The following is a 14783-nucleotide window of genomic DNA, read 5'->3' on the forward strand; positions in this document are numbered from 1 at the left end:
GAAATTCCTCTGATCTGTGTCTGCATCGCTGACATTATTTTCCAGGGAGTGCATCAGAAACCTCATTCATATATACCCAATGTGCTTTTGATAGGAGTAAAGCAGCAAGGCAGAATTCTGTGAAGAATTCCCCCTGACTATGTATTTGTATACTGTCAAAATCACTGTATACAATTTGCCGAGCAGTTTCAATCCAATGCCTGGTGGGCATGTGCTTGCACTGCCAACTCTACAGTAACAGCGCCTCTATAGCCATCAATCTAATTTGGAAGGTGGCGAGATTGGCGAATGGAAAATGGTCTGAATTTGGTTGTAATAATAGCGATGAAGCAACTCCTACTTGCTGTTATTACGGGGTAAATATTCAGTAATTTCTGGCGTTTGCATGTACGCAGTTAGTGTGAACTTGGGCTACGTAACCGCTGGCCGTGTACTTCAGACGGCTGTCAAAAGTTCAGTCATTTAGGACAAAGTGAGTTTTGAATGAACTAACACTTCTCGGCCTTTCGACTAAGATCACAGCGCCAGAGACCCAGGTTCGATTCCCAGTTTGGGTCACTGCCTTTGCGGAGTCTGCACATTCTCCCCGTGTCTGCGTGGGTTTCCTCCGGGTGCTCCGGTTTCCTCCCACAGTCCAAAAGACGTGCTGGTTAGGGGTGTTGGCCATGCTAAATTCTCCCTCAGTGTACCCGAACAGGTGCTGGAGTGTGGCGACTTGGGGATTTTCGCAGTAATTTCATTGCAGTGTTAATATAAGCCTACTTGGGACACTAATAAATAAACAAATAAGTGTCGGCTCAAGCCCAAGGTGGGGGTGCAATGCCTTATCTTGTCAGTTTGGATGTTTGTCGCTCGTGGGGGACCACAAATTGGATTTTGAATTTGGTTTTTGGAACAAGCAAGGAATGGATTTGGATTTGCCCAGTCCATGCTGAGCTTTGGCATGGTAACTTTAGGGTGGAGTTAAAAATGTTTTGAAAAAGTCATAATTACTGCTAAACAACCTCTTTGGCCTTGAAAAATCCATTTGAGAAATGTGGGGTCTCAGTCCCTCAGAAGAGGTCTAATGTTGCAGATTTGTATATTTTTTCTCCTACTTTTTTCACTTTGTCTCTTGCCGCTCTCCCTTAACACTCATCTGTATTTCCCAACCTTCTCCATATTACTTAAATCTAATTTTTATTTCCTACTTTGGACATTGCCTGATTTTAATTCTTCGTAAGTGAATGGATTTTGTGTTGGTTAAAATCTGGTCTATCTGTGTGTCTTAGTGAGGATTCTTCAGTCTGACTAGTTGAAGGACCTCACTGATTCTAGCACAGATCCTCCAAAGGTGACGTCATGCTGAAATAGTTGCCCAATGACGGGAAGTCTACACCCTAAAGCTTTGTTGGCACCTGACAGCGATGTGAACAGTGTCTCAGAGCTAACAGAATATCTGGGCCAATTGACGTAGTAAGGAATGTTCTTCAAATGTCAGAGCTGAGGACAATTGTTGGGACAAGAAGAGGGAGCTTTTGATTTAATTTGATTTGAGTTATTATTGTCACATGTATTAGCATACAGTGAAAAGTATTGTTCCTTGCGTGCTACACAGACAAAGCATACTGTTCATAGAAAAGGAAATGAGAGAGTGCAGAATGTAGTGTTACAGTCATAGCTAAGGTGTAGAGAAAGATCAACTTAATGCAAGGTAGGTCCATTCAAAAGTCTGACAGCAGCAGGGAAGAAGCTGTTCTTGAGTCGGTTGGTACATGACCTAAGACTTTTGTATCTTTTTCACAACGGAAGAAGGTGGAAGAGAGTATTTCCAGGGTGCGTGGGGTCATTAATTATGCTGGTTGTTTTGCCGAGGCAGCAGGAAGTGTAGACAGAATCAATGGATGGGAGGCTGGTTTGCGCGATGGATTGGGCTACATTCACAACCTCTTCAAAGGTCAGAGCTGAGGTATATTGTTGGGATGAGGAGAGGGAGCTTTACCCTGTGTCCACCATATGTGAGAGACATTGATGCTGATACTGGAAGAACTATCATTTCTCAACATAGATCATTCTAAAATATGCCAGAACATATTTACTTTGATTTGATTTATTATTGTCACATGCATTGGTATACTGAAACCAGAGTCTGAATCTTAGATCTCTGAGCCATGTGACATTTCATGAAATTAATTCTGATCCCCGTCAGCGAACAAGAAATTATGTTGGGAAATTTCTCAGATCTGTCTCTGCTCTGTGAAAAGTATTGTTTCCTGCACGCTATACAAAGCATACCATTCATAGAGTACATAGGGGAGAAGGAAAGGAGGGAGTGCAGAATGTAGTGTTACAATCATGGCTAGGGTGTAGAGAATAACGACCTATGGTAGAAATGACTGCTGGTGTTAATGATGTCGAGTATGTCTATGATGGGTCTATCTCTTTGGTATTGGAATGACTTAATTCCTCCATTAAAATAGTGTGGAGGAATTTGATAAGAGTATACTAGGTGCTCGTTGTCCACAGAGATTTCTACTGTCTAATGTGGAAGCTGAATGATCTGGCAGATTTTTACAAGTTGTCCATCTAAGAGGTAAAATTACATATTAGTGCAAAGTTTGTCCTGTCTGCTTGGTGTAAATGTCACAGCTCATTCACTGCACCCCATGACAAAATAAAATGATAATATTGGTGCAAACCACTTGCGATTACATTGAAATGCCATGATGGAAAGGAGTAATTGACACTTGAGGATAGAAATGATATCTGACAATGTTTCTGTCCTGATATTTAACACATTCCTATCAAATTCCTTCCTCCACTAACCCTTAAAATAGCAGGGAGAGAAATTATCCAGGGGCCTGTGTATGATTTAAAAAATCACTGATAGTCATTCTGGCAGCATCGGTAAGGAGAGAAACGAGCTGATGTTTCGAGTCCAGATGACCCTTTGTCAAAGCGTCAGCTCTTTTTACTCCTTACAGATGCTGCCAGACCTACTGAGATTTTCCAGCATTTTCACTTTTGGTTTCAGATTCCAGCACCTGCAGTAATTTGCTTTTATACGGATAATCATTTCTGCCCATCACCTTTCACCAGAGACAATAGAAACCCTGCAGTGCAGAAGGAGACCATTCGGCCCATCGAGCCTGCACCGACAACAATCCCACCCAGACCCTATCCCCGTAACCCCATGTATTTACTCTGCTGGTCCCCCTGACACTAATGGTCAATTTAGCATGGCCAATCAACCTAACCCGCACATCCCTGGAATGTGGGAGGAAACCGGAGCACCCGGAGGAAACCCACGCAAACACGGGGAGAATGTGCAAACTCCACACAGACAGTGACCCGAGGCCAAAATTGAACCTGAGTCCCTGGCACTGTGAGGCAGCAGTGCCAACCACTGCACTACCGTGCCATGATTAAATCAATCACAGAAGCTGCAGGTATAAGACCATAAGACCATAAGATATAGGAGCAGAATTAGGCCACTCGGCCCATCGAGTCTGCTCCGCCATTCAATCATGGCTGATTTTTTTTTCTCATCCCCATTCTCCTGCCTTTTCCCTATTACCCCTGATCCCCTTATTAATCGAGAACCTATCTATCTCTGTCTTAAAGACATTCAATGACCTGGCCTCCACAGCCTTCTGCGGCTAAGAATTCCACAGATCCACCACTCTCTGGCTGAAGAAATTCCTCCTCATCTCTGTTTTAAAGGATCGTCCCTTTAGCCTGAGGTTGTGCCCTCTGGGTTCTAGCTTTTCCCACTAGTGGAAACATCCTCTCCACGTCCACTCTATCCAGGCCTCGCAGTATCCTGTAAGTTTCAGTAAGATCCCCCCCTCATCCTTCTAAACAAATAGACAGATTGAAAAATCTACTTAAAAAAAAGGAGGTTCAACACAGTGTTTGAAAATTTATCAGAGAATCTAGTCTTCCCGTGCCTCATTCTGCGTAGCTCTCGGGTACCTACCTTGAATCTGGCTCTGTGCCTGAGGGTTAAAGGCTGTTGTGGGATTCAGTGAGGGCCGCGGGTTGGGAGCGGTAGTGGGGTGATGAGGGCTGAGCCTCATGGCCGAGCGACGTAGCTGCTCTAATTCACTGAGCCGTTCTGAGAAGGCCAGGCTGGCATTTTTACTCTGCTCTTCCAACTTCTGTCTATGTCCTGCAGGACACAGGAAAACATTCGGTCTTACTTTAAAGGAAAAGGAGAATAACGTCTCGATCATTTGTGCTGCAGGATTAGAACTTCAAACAAAAGATTCGGCTGAAAAATTAGTTCCAGTTTTCTTTTCACTCTGTGCCTTTCCTTTATTCTCTCAATACCTTCAAGAAAGGATGTTTTTTCTTTAAACACCTCCTGTGAATCTGTCTCATTTACTGTTTGACTTATTGGGTTGGCAAACATTTGCACTAAATCCCTGCCTGGTTCTTTAAAAACTTAAAAAAAAGAAAACATCAGACCTAATTTTCACATCAAAATGTGTGCCAAAAGTTAGACCACAAACCACCTCGCTGTAACCCCCACCCCACCCCGTTTTCCTTCTGTTTTTGTTGAAAGTCAAGGAGGTTGGATAGTGTCAGGAGATGAAAAGGGCCATTCACTGATTCATGACCCAGACAGTTTATGCAGGTGTCATAATTCAGGTGTTCTTCTGGACTGCCTCCAAAACTGCAAAGAGTATTTAAAAAAACAACAACTTCTGCTCAGGAAACTAATCTGGCCCGACCCAAGTCAGAATGCGGGGAGGATCCAGACTGAGAACTGAGTGACGAAACATCTGGTTCCTCAGTCAAGGGACAAGTAGACACTTGCCAAACATCCTTATCTTTCCATACTAACATTAGGAGAATTGATTTCCTGCCCCTTCTGGATCCAGGTGCGCCCTGGGTGGTGAATGCCATTTGCTGGCCTGCCTTGGTGTGGGTCGGGTCACTCCTTTTTAAGAGGTGAGGTGCCCAGTAATCGTCAGGGGAAGAGGTGTTGGAGATGGAGTGGATAGGGTAAAATGTTGTCAAAGGATACAGCAGGATATAGATCAGTTGCAGATATGGGTGGAGAAATGGCAGCTGGAGTTTAATCCGGGCAAGTGCGAGGTGCTGCACTTTGGGAGATCAAATGTTCGGGGTAAGTATACAGTTGATAACAGGATCCTGAACTGCATTGATGTACAGAGGGGTCTTGGGGTTCAAGTCCGTAGCTCCCTGAAAGTGGTCACGAAAGCAGATAGGGCGGTAAAGAAGGCATATGGCATGCTCGCCTTTATTGGTTGGGGCATTGAGTACAAGAGTCAGGGTGACATGTTGCAGCTTCATAAAACATTGGTTAGGCCGCACTTAGAGCATTGCGTTCAATTCTGGTCGCCACATTACAGGATGAGGAGGCTTTGGAGCGGGTGTAGAAGAGGTTTACCAGGATGCTGCCTGGATTAGAGGGTATGGGCTATAAGGAGAGGCTGGACAAACTAGGGTTGCTTTCTCTGGAGCGGCGGAGGCTGAGGGGAGACCCGGTAGAAGTCTATAAAATTGTGAAAGGCATGGATTAGGGTCGACAGTCAGAATCGTTTTCCCGAATTGAAATGTCAAATACTAGGGGGCATGCACTTAAGATGAGAGGGGAAAAGTTCAAAGATGTGAAGTTAATTCACAGAGAGTGGTAGGTGTCTGCAACACGCTGCCACGGGTGGTGGGGCAGGCAGATACGATAGAGGGTTCAAGGGGCTTTTAGATAAGCAGGTGAATATGCGAGGAATAGAGGGATATGGACCAAGAGCAGGCAGAAGAGATTAGTTTAAATTGGTGTCATATTCGGTACAACATTGTGGGGCGAAGGGCCTGTTCCTGTGCTGTTCTGTTCTATGTTCTAGATGGGTTGTGGCAGACCTTTTCCAGCAGGGATCGCTTGGTCGCAATTTGGAAACAAACTGATGAATTGACGGGGCCTTTTTGGGCCTCTCTCCCACCTGTAGGAACACTAAACACGAGGGCACCCCTTATGCACGGCATTGCTGTGGTGCAAAGGATGGGAAAGAAAGGCAGCTGGTAACTCGCATGGCATTCCAACAACCTCCCTCCACTCCCCCCCGCTCCCCGCCCTTACAGCAGGAAACCCCTGAAGTGATGGGGTAAGTGGCGTGATAGCAGAGTTGCTTTGAAAGACGTCTCTGCCTGAGTTGCTAAGTTACATGAAGGAGGCCGGTGAAAGGTGAGAGGAAAATCTAGCCCACAACGTCAAGCGTGCACTTCCTGTTCACCACATTCCAGACACCACATGTTGTCTAACCCAAATATCAGCGTTACACTTTAAAATAAAGTATAGAAAAAAAAAGCAAATGTATTCATTCGGATTGCGCAGCGACACTTGTTTCGGAACAGAAACGGTCACAGCCACAGTATTTGCAATCTCTTAATGGACATTCCCAAGACCAGGTCAGGTTTCTGATCACCAGCCTGAATAGCAGCTACCCTTTCAATCAACTCATTCAATCTCTACCCAATGGGGATGAAACTCTGTAACCTTCAAGGAGCACTGGTTCACATTAGCAGCAGAGTAATGTGCTGTAATACTTCACTCCCGTTAAAACATTGCACCTTTTGGCTTACTATGCTAACCCCTCAGGAGATCCGTGCTATAGAAACTGAGTTTTACTTCATTGCTTCATGAAATCTGGCATCCTTACCTGGTCTGAACTACATGTGAACGCAGATCCACAACAATGTGACCCAGCCAGAGGTGCTCACATCTCATAAACAAATAAAAATAACCCTTACATTTCCTGTTTAGATACTGTGCAGTTGGGGGGTAACTTTCCCAGGACTGCTCTCCACTCCTGTGCTAGCTGCAGCCTCACCCTGGTGAGCCCCTGTTACCCAGGTCATGGGCCCTGTAATTAGCCATGTGCAGGCAGGATTCAGTGCATGTGCGGTGTTAAGGCCCCTAAAAATGAAGGGTCTGAATCTCAGTGTCAGCACATCCTCAGCCCCCCCCCCACACCCAACCTTCCCCGGGATCGGTTCCGAATCCTGCAGGCAGCACCCAGTGGGCTTGACAGGAAAGGCGATCACCCGCCTTTTTAACCTCGAGTTCCCATCGGTTCGGGTGTTCCACACTGCATCTGCACCTCACCAGACTCACTGAGATAGAAACATAGAAGATAGGAACAGGAGGAGGCCATTTGGCCCTTCGAGCTTCCTCCGCCATTCGTCACGATCATGGCTGATCGTCCAATTCAATAGCTCAAGCTTGCTTTTTCCCCATAACCTTTGATCCCGTTCGTCCCAAGTGCTATGTCTAGCCGCCTCTTGAATACATTCAATGTTTTGGCATGAACTACTTCCTGTGGTAATGAATTCCACAGGCTCACCACTCGTTGGGTGAAGAAATGTCTCCTCATCTCCGTCCTAAATGGTCTACCCTGTATCTTCAGACTGTGACCCCTGGTTCTGGACACCCCCACCATCAGGAACATCCTTCCTGCATCTACCTTGTCTAGTCCTGTTAGAATGTTTTAAGTCTCTATGAGATTCCAGCCCCTCCCCCGTTCGTCTGAACCCCAGCGAAAAATGAGTGCCTAGAGGGACGAGCTTCTTCAGTGAGATTGATAGGCTGGAAAAGCTTGATCAGTTACACTGGAGAGCTCCAGCTATGGCCATTGGGGGACTGCGATTCTCAGAATATGCTAACACTGTCTCCACGGGTTACTGCCAACTTCTGGGAAGTCGTTTCATCTTTCCAGCACTTTGCTCACTTTCAGCTGCACGTCCCAGCTCTACTGTCGTTTAGCAGCAGCATTCGCAGTTCCACTTTCCACCCGCGCTGAGGGACAGCAGAGGCCACACCCTAGGCTGCAGCTCCACTGCAGCACCAACTGCACCAGCGAAAGCTGCCTTCTCTTAACTGCGTGTCCCTCCGCCACGCAACTTGAGATGGACATTGAGATCCAGCTGGAAAGGGGTGAGATCGCCATCACAGGGTCTAAAGGCAGAGAATCAGCTCTCTCCACCTGTCTGAGTACCAGGGCCTCAGGAGGCTCAGGCTTTGACAAGCGGGTCACTGTGATCATCTGCAGCCTCCTGCAATAAGATGTCCGTCCCAGTGTAGTAGATGGGCATGCACTGTCAGTGGCTGAGATGGTCCATGTCACTGGAGGGTCACCTCCATCTCACCTTCAGCCCAGGTCTCTGCCTCTCTCAAGCAAGGCAAGGCAAGAAAAGAGTGCTTGTAATGACTTGTGAGGAGGGGAGGGGGGGGCGAGGACATTTGTGGAGGGTGACTGAGGCATGAGTGTAAGAGAGTTGAGGGGGAGCGTGACTCTTGGCTGTCCAGATGGGGATGTGAAGAGGGGAGTGGGAGGAATGGGTGGAGTTAGCAAGCTATCTTCTCCTAAGGAGTGCAGGTGAATGCTGAACAAGTCAGAGTGTTGCGCCATTTACCCGCCAGGCCCTCTCGAGGTCCTGGATTCTCTTGGAGCCCTGCTTCCAGATACATCTGTTGCTGACTGCCTTGGTCACTTCCATCTATGCCTGCTTTGTTGGAGAGGTTTTCCTCTTCCTCCCCTCCTTTGGAGAATTCACTTCACTGGAGCCACTCAGATTCCATAGCAGGAGCTCCAGGTAAATGAGAGATTGGGGGTGAGGAGTAGGTCTCCACTCCATTGCGGTGAGCCCCTATAACCCAGTCCATGGGCCCTGTAATGAGAAATTCTTCTTTGACAGAATGGACACATTATTCCATCTGTTCTCCCTGATTGTCCTTGGAGCCTAGAGGTGGGATGTTGATGCCACACCAACATGGTGGCACAATGGTTAGCACTGCTGCCTCACAGCGCCAGGGAACCAGGTTCGATTCCAGCCTTGGGTCACTGTCTGTGTGGAGTTTGCACGTTCTCCCCGTGTCTGTGTGGGTTTCCCCCAGGTGCTCCGGTTTCCTCCCACACTCCAAAGATGTGCAGGTTGGATGGATTGGCCATGCTAAATTGCCCCTTAGTGTCCCAAGATGTTCAGGTTAGGGGATTAGTGAGGTAAATGTGCGAGGTTACTGGGATAGGGTGGGGGGGAGGGGGGGGTGGTCCTGGGTCAGATGCTCTGTCAGAGGGTCATTGCAGACTCGATGGGCTGAACTGCCTCCTTCTGCACCGTAGGGATTTTATGATTCAATGATTAGGTGAGCGAGTTCCCAATGCAGAAATGGTCCCATCATTCTGACAGGGACTAGTTCTGTCAGCTCTCCATGTCTCAGTCAAGATACTTCAATTTGATTGGATAGAATGGCATACAGTTGCCTGCCCTGCTCACACAAGTTACAGATTACCTGCAGAGGGTGATACACCAGGAATGATCCTGAAATATACAAAGTTTCTGATCAAAAGCTTGTGAAAAGTCTGTGGGCGTCCCTTAAATAAATGGGTGTCAGTCCTTGGCCCAAATCTGGCCCAAGATGTTTTTACCTTGTACTGAACTGAACTGGGCACCAGGGTCCAATAGTCCGAAACCAGGGGGATGTGTGTCAATATATATGTACTTTTTGGGATGTCCTTTTTGTCGGTAGTGGATGTCATTGGCCATGGAGAAGCCAAGGTCTCTCTGTTCTTCGTGAAGTGTCAGTAAAGAAACAGCAGGAAAAAGTTTATTTATTTATTAGCCACAAATAGACTTACGTTAACGCTGCAATGAAGTTACAGTGAAAATCCCCTAGTCGCCACACTCCGGCGCCAGTTCAGGTTCACTGAAGGAGAATTTTAGCATGGCCAATGCACCTAACCAGCACATTTTTCAGGTTGTGGGAGAAAACTGAAGCGCCCGGAGCAAACCCACGCAGACACAGGGAGAAGATGCAGACTCCGCACAGACAGGACCCAAGCCGGGAATTGAACCTGGGTCCCTGGTGCTGTGAGGCAGCAGTGCCTCTGTGCCACCATGCCACCCAGAAGTGTGGCATCTCAAAACATAGAAGCGTTTGGCCTGCGTGAGTTGTACATGATTGTAGAAACTAAAACTGGACGCTCTGAACAGACTTCCATCATTGCTCAGTCACAGAGATGCTGTCAGCTGAAAGCAGTTGAGAGCAATATCTACCTTTCATGAGGTGTGGTGAGTCACCCAAAGTTGTGCCTCAGTCCAACGACTCACAATCCTGAACAGACATGCTTTTAATGCAGGATGAACACAAGCTTTGAGAAACCAGTCAGGACGGAGGTGAATCAATGCTGCCTATTGTAGCAAAACGTACATCTGATGGGCAACTTGCCCTCTTAAATTGAGAGGCCACATGGGAACCCAAAGGTTCCCTCGCAGGCCAAAAATCTTGAAGGGGTGGTGCAGTCAACAAATCGCCTGCACACTCGATGAAAGAAATTAGATAGTACATTGCTGATGGGTTAGCAGCAGAAAGAAAGCTGAAGTACTTCTCTTGCAGCACTAACATCCAAAGGTTCAATAATCATACTACTTCTGTATTGCAGGAATTGGCTTTTAAGCTCACATGAGCTGACAGTATCATTTATTCTAAACATTCCCCAAGATTGTTCTCTTGGTCAGATTTTTAAAAAATTGTTCAATCACGGAATGTGGATACAATTGGAAAGACTATTCCTTGACATCTGAGTGGCATTTCAGAAGAAGGGTTCACCGTATTATTGTGGATCTGGAGTCACAAGTAGGCCAGACCAGTAAGGATGGCAGATTTCCTTCCGTAAAGGGTATTAGTGAACACCAGATGGGCTTTTATGACAACCTGGTAGCTTTGTGATGACCATTAATGACACTAGCTTTTGATTATAGAATCATAGAATCCTACAGTGCAGAGGGAGGCCATTCGAATCTGCACCAACCACAATCCCACCCAGGCCCTATCCCCATAACCCCATGCATTTATCCTAGTGAGTCCCCCTGACATGAAGGGTCAATTTATCATGGCCAATCCACCTAACCCGCACATCTTTGGACTGTGGGAGGAAACTGGAGCACCCGGAGGAAACCCACACAGACACGGGGAGAACGTGCAGATTCCACACAGACAGTGACCCAAGCTGGGAATCGAACCCGGGTCCTTGGCACCGTGAGGTAGCAGTGCTAACCACTGTGCCACCGTGTGCCCCGATTCCCGATTTTTGTTCTAGCTGAATTTAAATTACCCAGCTCCCGGATCATGAGTCCACTTCTTGGGATTAATAGGCCAGTAACCTAGAATCATAGAACTGGCGTGGCACAGCGGCACGGTGGCACAATGATTAGCGCTGCTGCCTCACAACGCCAGCGACCCAGGTTCAATTCCGACCTTGGTGCTCACTGTGTTGGTGAGTTGTTAAATACTTGGAGATTGAGGGGTGAAGTCCAAAGTGAATGATGACGGAGCCAAAAGAAAGACAGCAATGATGGAGAAAAGAGAAAAATAGCAAGCTTAAGGACAGATGAACAGTGATAAAATGTGAAGGACGGGGTAAAGCCATGGAACAACAGCATCACAGAGTGTGAGAAAGATAAGGAAGGGAAGAATAGAAGAAAGAAAGAGACAGAGAAATGTAGGAATGGAAGGAAAGAGATAAGGAGGAATGTTCAAGAAAAGATGAAGGATAAAGGGATAGAAATAAAGAGCAAGAGAATGTATGAAGGGAACAGATAGTAAAACAAAACCGAAGAAATGCTTGTGGGTGTAAGGGCGAGAGATGTGGAAGTAGTAAGTCTCACAGCAGGCTAGTGTTTCATCCAACTTCTTATTTCTGTCACTCAGTTTCATGAGCTATCTCTCCAGGAAAAGCAAATTTCAAGGGAAAGCAAAATTCAGATCTCATCATCAGGAGCTTAAAATGGACAATACTTTACTGGAGCTTGGGGAATCCAGCAAATAAATAAGGTTCAGGTTGACTGTTGCTTTTTTTGACTGGCTCTGAGCTGGAACCTGTTTCAAATTAGCTTAGAAATAGTTTAAATTGTGTGAAGTTCCTCTTTCTTAACAAGAACTGCACTGTGGGGTGTCCCTGCACCACATCTATTGCAGTGGTTCAAGAAGGCAGCATGGTGGCATAGTGGTTGGCACTATAGCCTCAGCGCCAGGGACCCGGATTCAATTCTGGGTGACTGCATGGAGTTTGTATGGTCTCTTCGTGTCTCTGTGGGTTTCCTCTAGGCGCTCCGGTTTCTTCCCACACTCCAAAAGTGTGCGGGTTAGTTTGATTTGGCCATGTTAAATTGCCTGTTAGTGTCAGGAGGATTTGCAGGGTAAATACGTGGGGTTAAGGGCCTGCGTGGGATTGTTGTCAGGCATGATGGGCCGAATGGTCTCCTTCTGTAGTGTAGGGATTCTATGGCCGGAATTTTACCGGCATGCCTGCCCCGATTCCAGGGGTGAGCGAGGCTCGGAGAACAGCATTCTCTGTTGGCCTTGGGCGGGATTGTGCGAAACTCGGGCAGACGTGCCGGTAAAATTCCACCTTATGATTATGTTCACCACCACCTTCTCAAAGGCAATTAGGAGTGGGCAATGAATGTTGGCCGAGTTAGCAAAGCACATGTCCCTTGAAGGAATTGGAAAAACATTAGAGTGAGGGGGTAAAAAAATAGTATGTGAGTGATTTATAAAAACTGTGCGTGGAAGAAAGCAACAGTATGTTCATTCATAGAAACATAAAAACTAGAGGCAGGAGTAGGCACTTGGCCCTTCGAGCCTAACCGACTTAGTCACTCTTCATATGACAGACCTGCCATTCCAGGAATCAGCCTGCTAAACATTCGCTGTACTCCTTCTATAGCAAGGATACCCTTCCTCAGATAAGGACACAAAAACTGTACACAACACTTCAGGTGTGGCCTCACCAATGCCCTACACAATTGCAGCATTACATCCCTATTCCTATACTCAAATCCTCTCACTATGAAGGTCAGCATACCATTTGCCTTCTTTAATGCCTGCTGTACCTGCGCGCTTTCTGTCAGTGAGTGATGCACGAGGACTCCAAGGTCTCGTTGAGTATCCTCCTCTCTCAATTTACACCCATTCAAGTAATAATTTGTCTTCCTATTATTGCTAACAGAGTGGATAATCTCACATTTATCCACATTATACTGCATTTGCCATGCGTATGCTCACACATTCAGCCTGTCCAAATGACGCTGAAGCATCTCTGCATCCTCCTTATAGCTCACCCTCCCCCCAAACTTTGTATCATCTGCAAATTTGAAGATACTACATTCAGTTTTCTCTTCCAAATCATTAATATATAATATGAACAGTTGGGGTCCTTGCACAGATCCCTGCGGAGCCCCACTAGTCACTGACTGCCAATCAGAAAAAGACCCATTTATGCCAACTCTTTGCTTCCTATCTGCTAACCAGCTTTCTATCCATCTCAAGACATTACCTGCAATCCCAGGTTGCTTTAACTTAGCATGGTAGTCTGTTATGTGAGACCTTGTCGAAAGCCTTCTGAAAGTCTAAATAAACCACATCCACTGGTTCTCCTTGGTCAACTCTACTAGTTACATCCTCAGAAAAATCCAATAGATTCATGAAGCATAATTTCCCTTTTGTAAATCTATGCTGACTTTGTCTGATTGCCTTCCAAATGCTGTGCTATGAAACCCTTGATAATGGACTCTAGCAACTTCCCTAGTACTAACGTTAAGCTCACTGGTCTGTAGTTCCCTGTTTTCACTCTACCCCCCTTTTTGAATAGGGGGCCTACATTAGCCACCCTCCAATCTGTAAGAAACTAGTCCAGAGAACTTTGGAAAACAACCACCAATTTCCAGGGCCACTTCCTTATGTACTCCTGAACATATTCAGGGCTACATGGTAGATAAGAATGCAGTTCATTTTCCGAATTAACATCCTCTATATAAAATAATGATTACAAGCCTTCTGCTTTCCCAAATGAATGCTATGGAGTTAGTGGCTTTGCACAGAAACACTCAGAATATTTTCTACCCAATATGCAGCAGTCTTTACTTTGGCCCATATCCACCCCTGGATTTGAGCACTCATGCATGCAAGTCTCAACACTATGCAAACAAGTCACTTACCAGTCATATGTCATATAAATGTAGTGACTTATAAAAGATTCTGCACATAGATGGCAACAGGAAATGGCTGCGCTGGTATTTCGCAATCTGAGACAAACTGCAACTTCATAGCAAAGCTTTGCCGGAGTTTCAAGCTGGTTTCAGCATTTCCTAGAACACTCACAAGCAGGAAGGCACAGAACCCTTTGCTAAAATATTTCATATTTGTCTTGCATTCATTTTTCTCTCAGCCTTTTTTTGGAGTACAAGAAATAAAATTGGTGTTTGTTGAAAAGAAATGGATTGATATAATAATCCTTTGGGAAGATTACCCACTTTTAAACATTTGGAACCATAGAATCCCTACAGTGCAGAAGGAGGCCATTCAGCCCATTGAGTCTGCACCGACTCTCTGACTGAGCATCTTACCCAGGCCCTCTCTCCCACCCAATTCCAGTAACCCCAAACATTTAGCTAATCCACCTAACCTACACATTGTTGGACACCAAGGGGCAATTTAACATGGCCAATGCACCTAACCTGCGCATCTTTGGAGTGTGGGAGGAAATCGGAGCACCCGGAGGAAACCCATGCAGACACAGGGAAGACACGCAAACTCCACACAGTCACCCGAGGTCAGAATTGAACGCTGGTTCCTGGTGCTGCGAGGCAGCAGTGCTAACCACTGTGCCATCGTGCTGCCCCTTAGTGGGGAGTAGTGCACAAGAGAGGCCTGTGTTTGAATACTGGGCACAGAATATAGCATGTTGATTACAGAATCCACTAAATTTTTCATCCATTGC

General features: G+C 46.2%; 1 protein-coding gene across 4 annotated transcripts in view; it reads right to left on the reverse strand.

Annotated features, from left to right (window-relative positions):
• The window catches only part of LOC144506540 (runt-related transcription factor 1-like), a 65029-nt gene that overhangs the window by 31738 nt on the left and 18508 nt on the right, over window positions 1–14783 (reverse strand). For 2 of the 4 annotated variants that reach the window (XM_078232794.1, XM_078232793.1), the window contains exon 4: window positions 3959–4150. The exons of the other annotated variants lie outside the window; for them this stretch is intronic. In XM_078232794.1, coding sequence (XP_078088920.1) covers window positions 3959–4150 — 192 coding nt within the window. The remainder of the gene's footprint in view (window positions 1–3958; window positions 4151–14783) is intronic. 4 annotated transcript variants of the gene reach the window in all.

Source organism: Mustelus asterias, chromosome 17 (assembly GCF_964213995.1).
Source record: "Mustelus asterias chromosome 17, sMusAst1.hap1.1, whole genome shotgun sequence".
Taxonomy (NCBI): domain Eukaryota; kingdom Metazoa; phylum Chordata; class Chondrichthyes; order Carcharhiniformes; family Triakidae; genus Mustelus; species Mustelus asterias.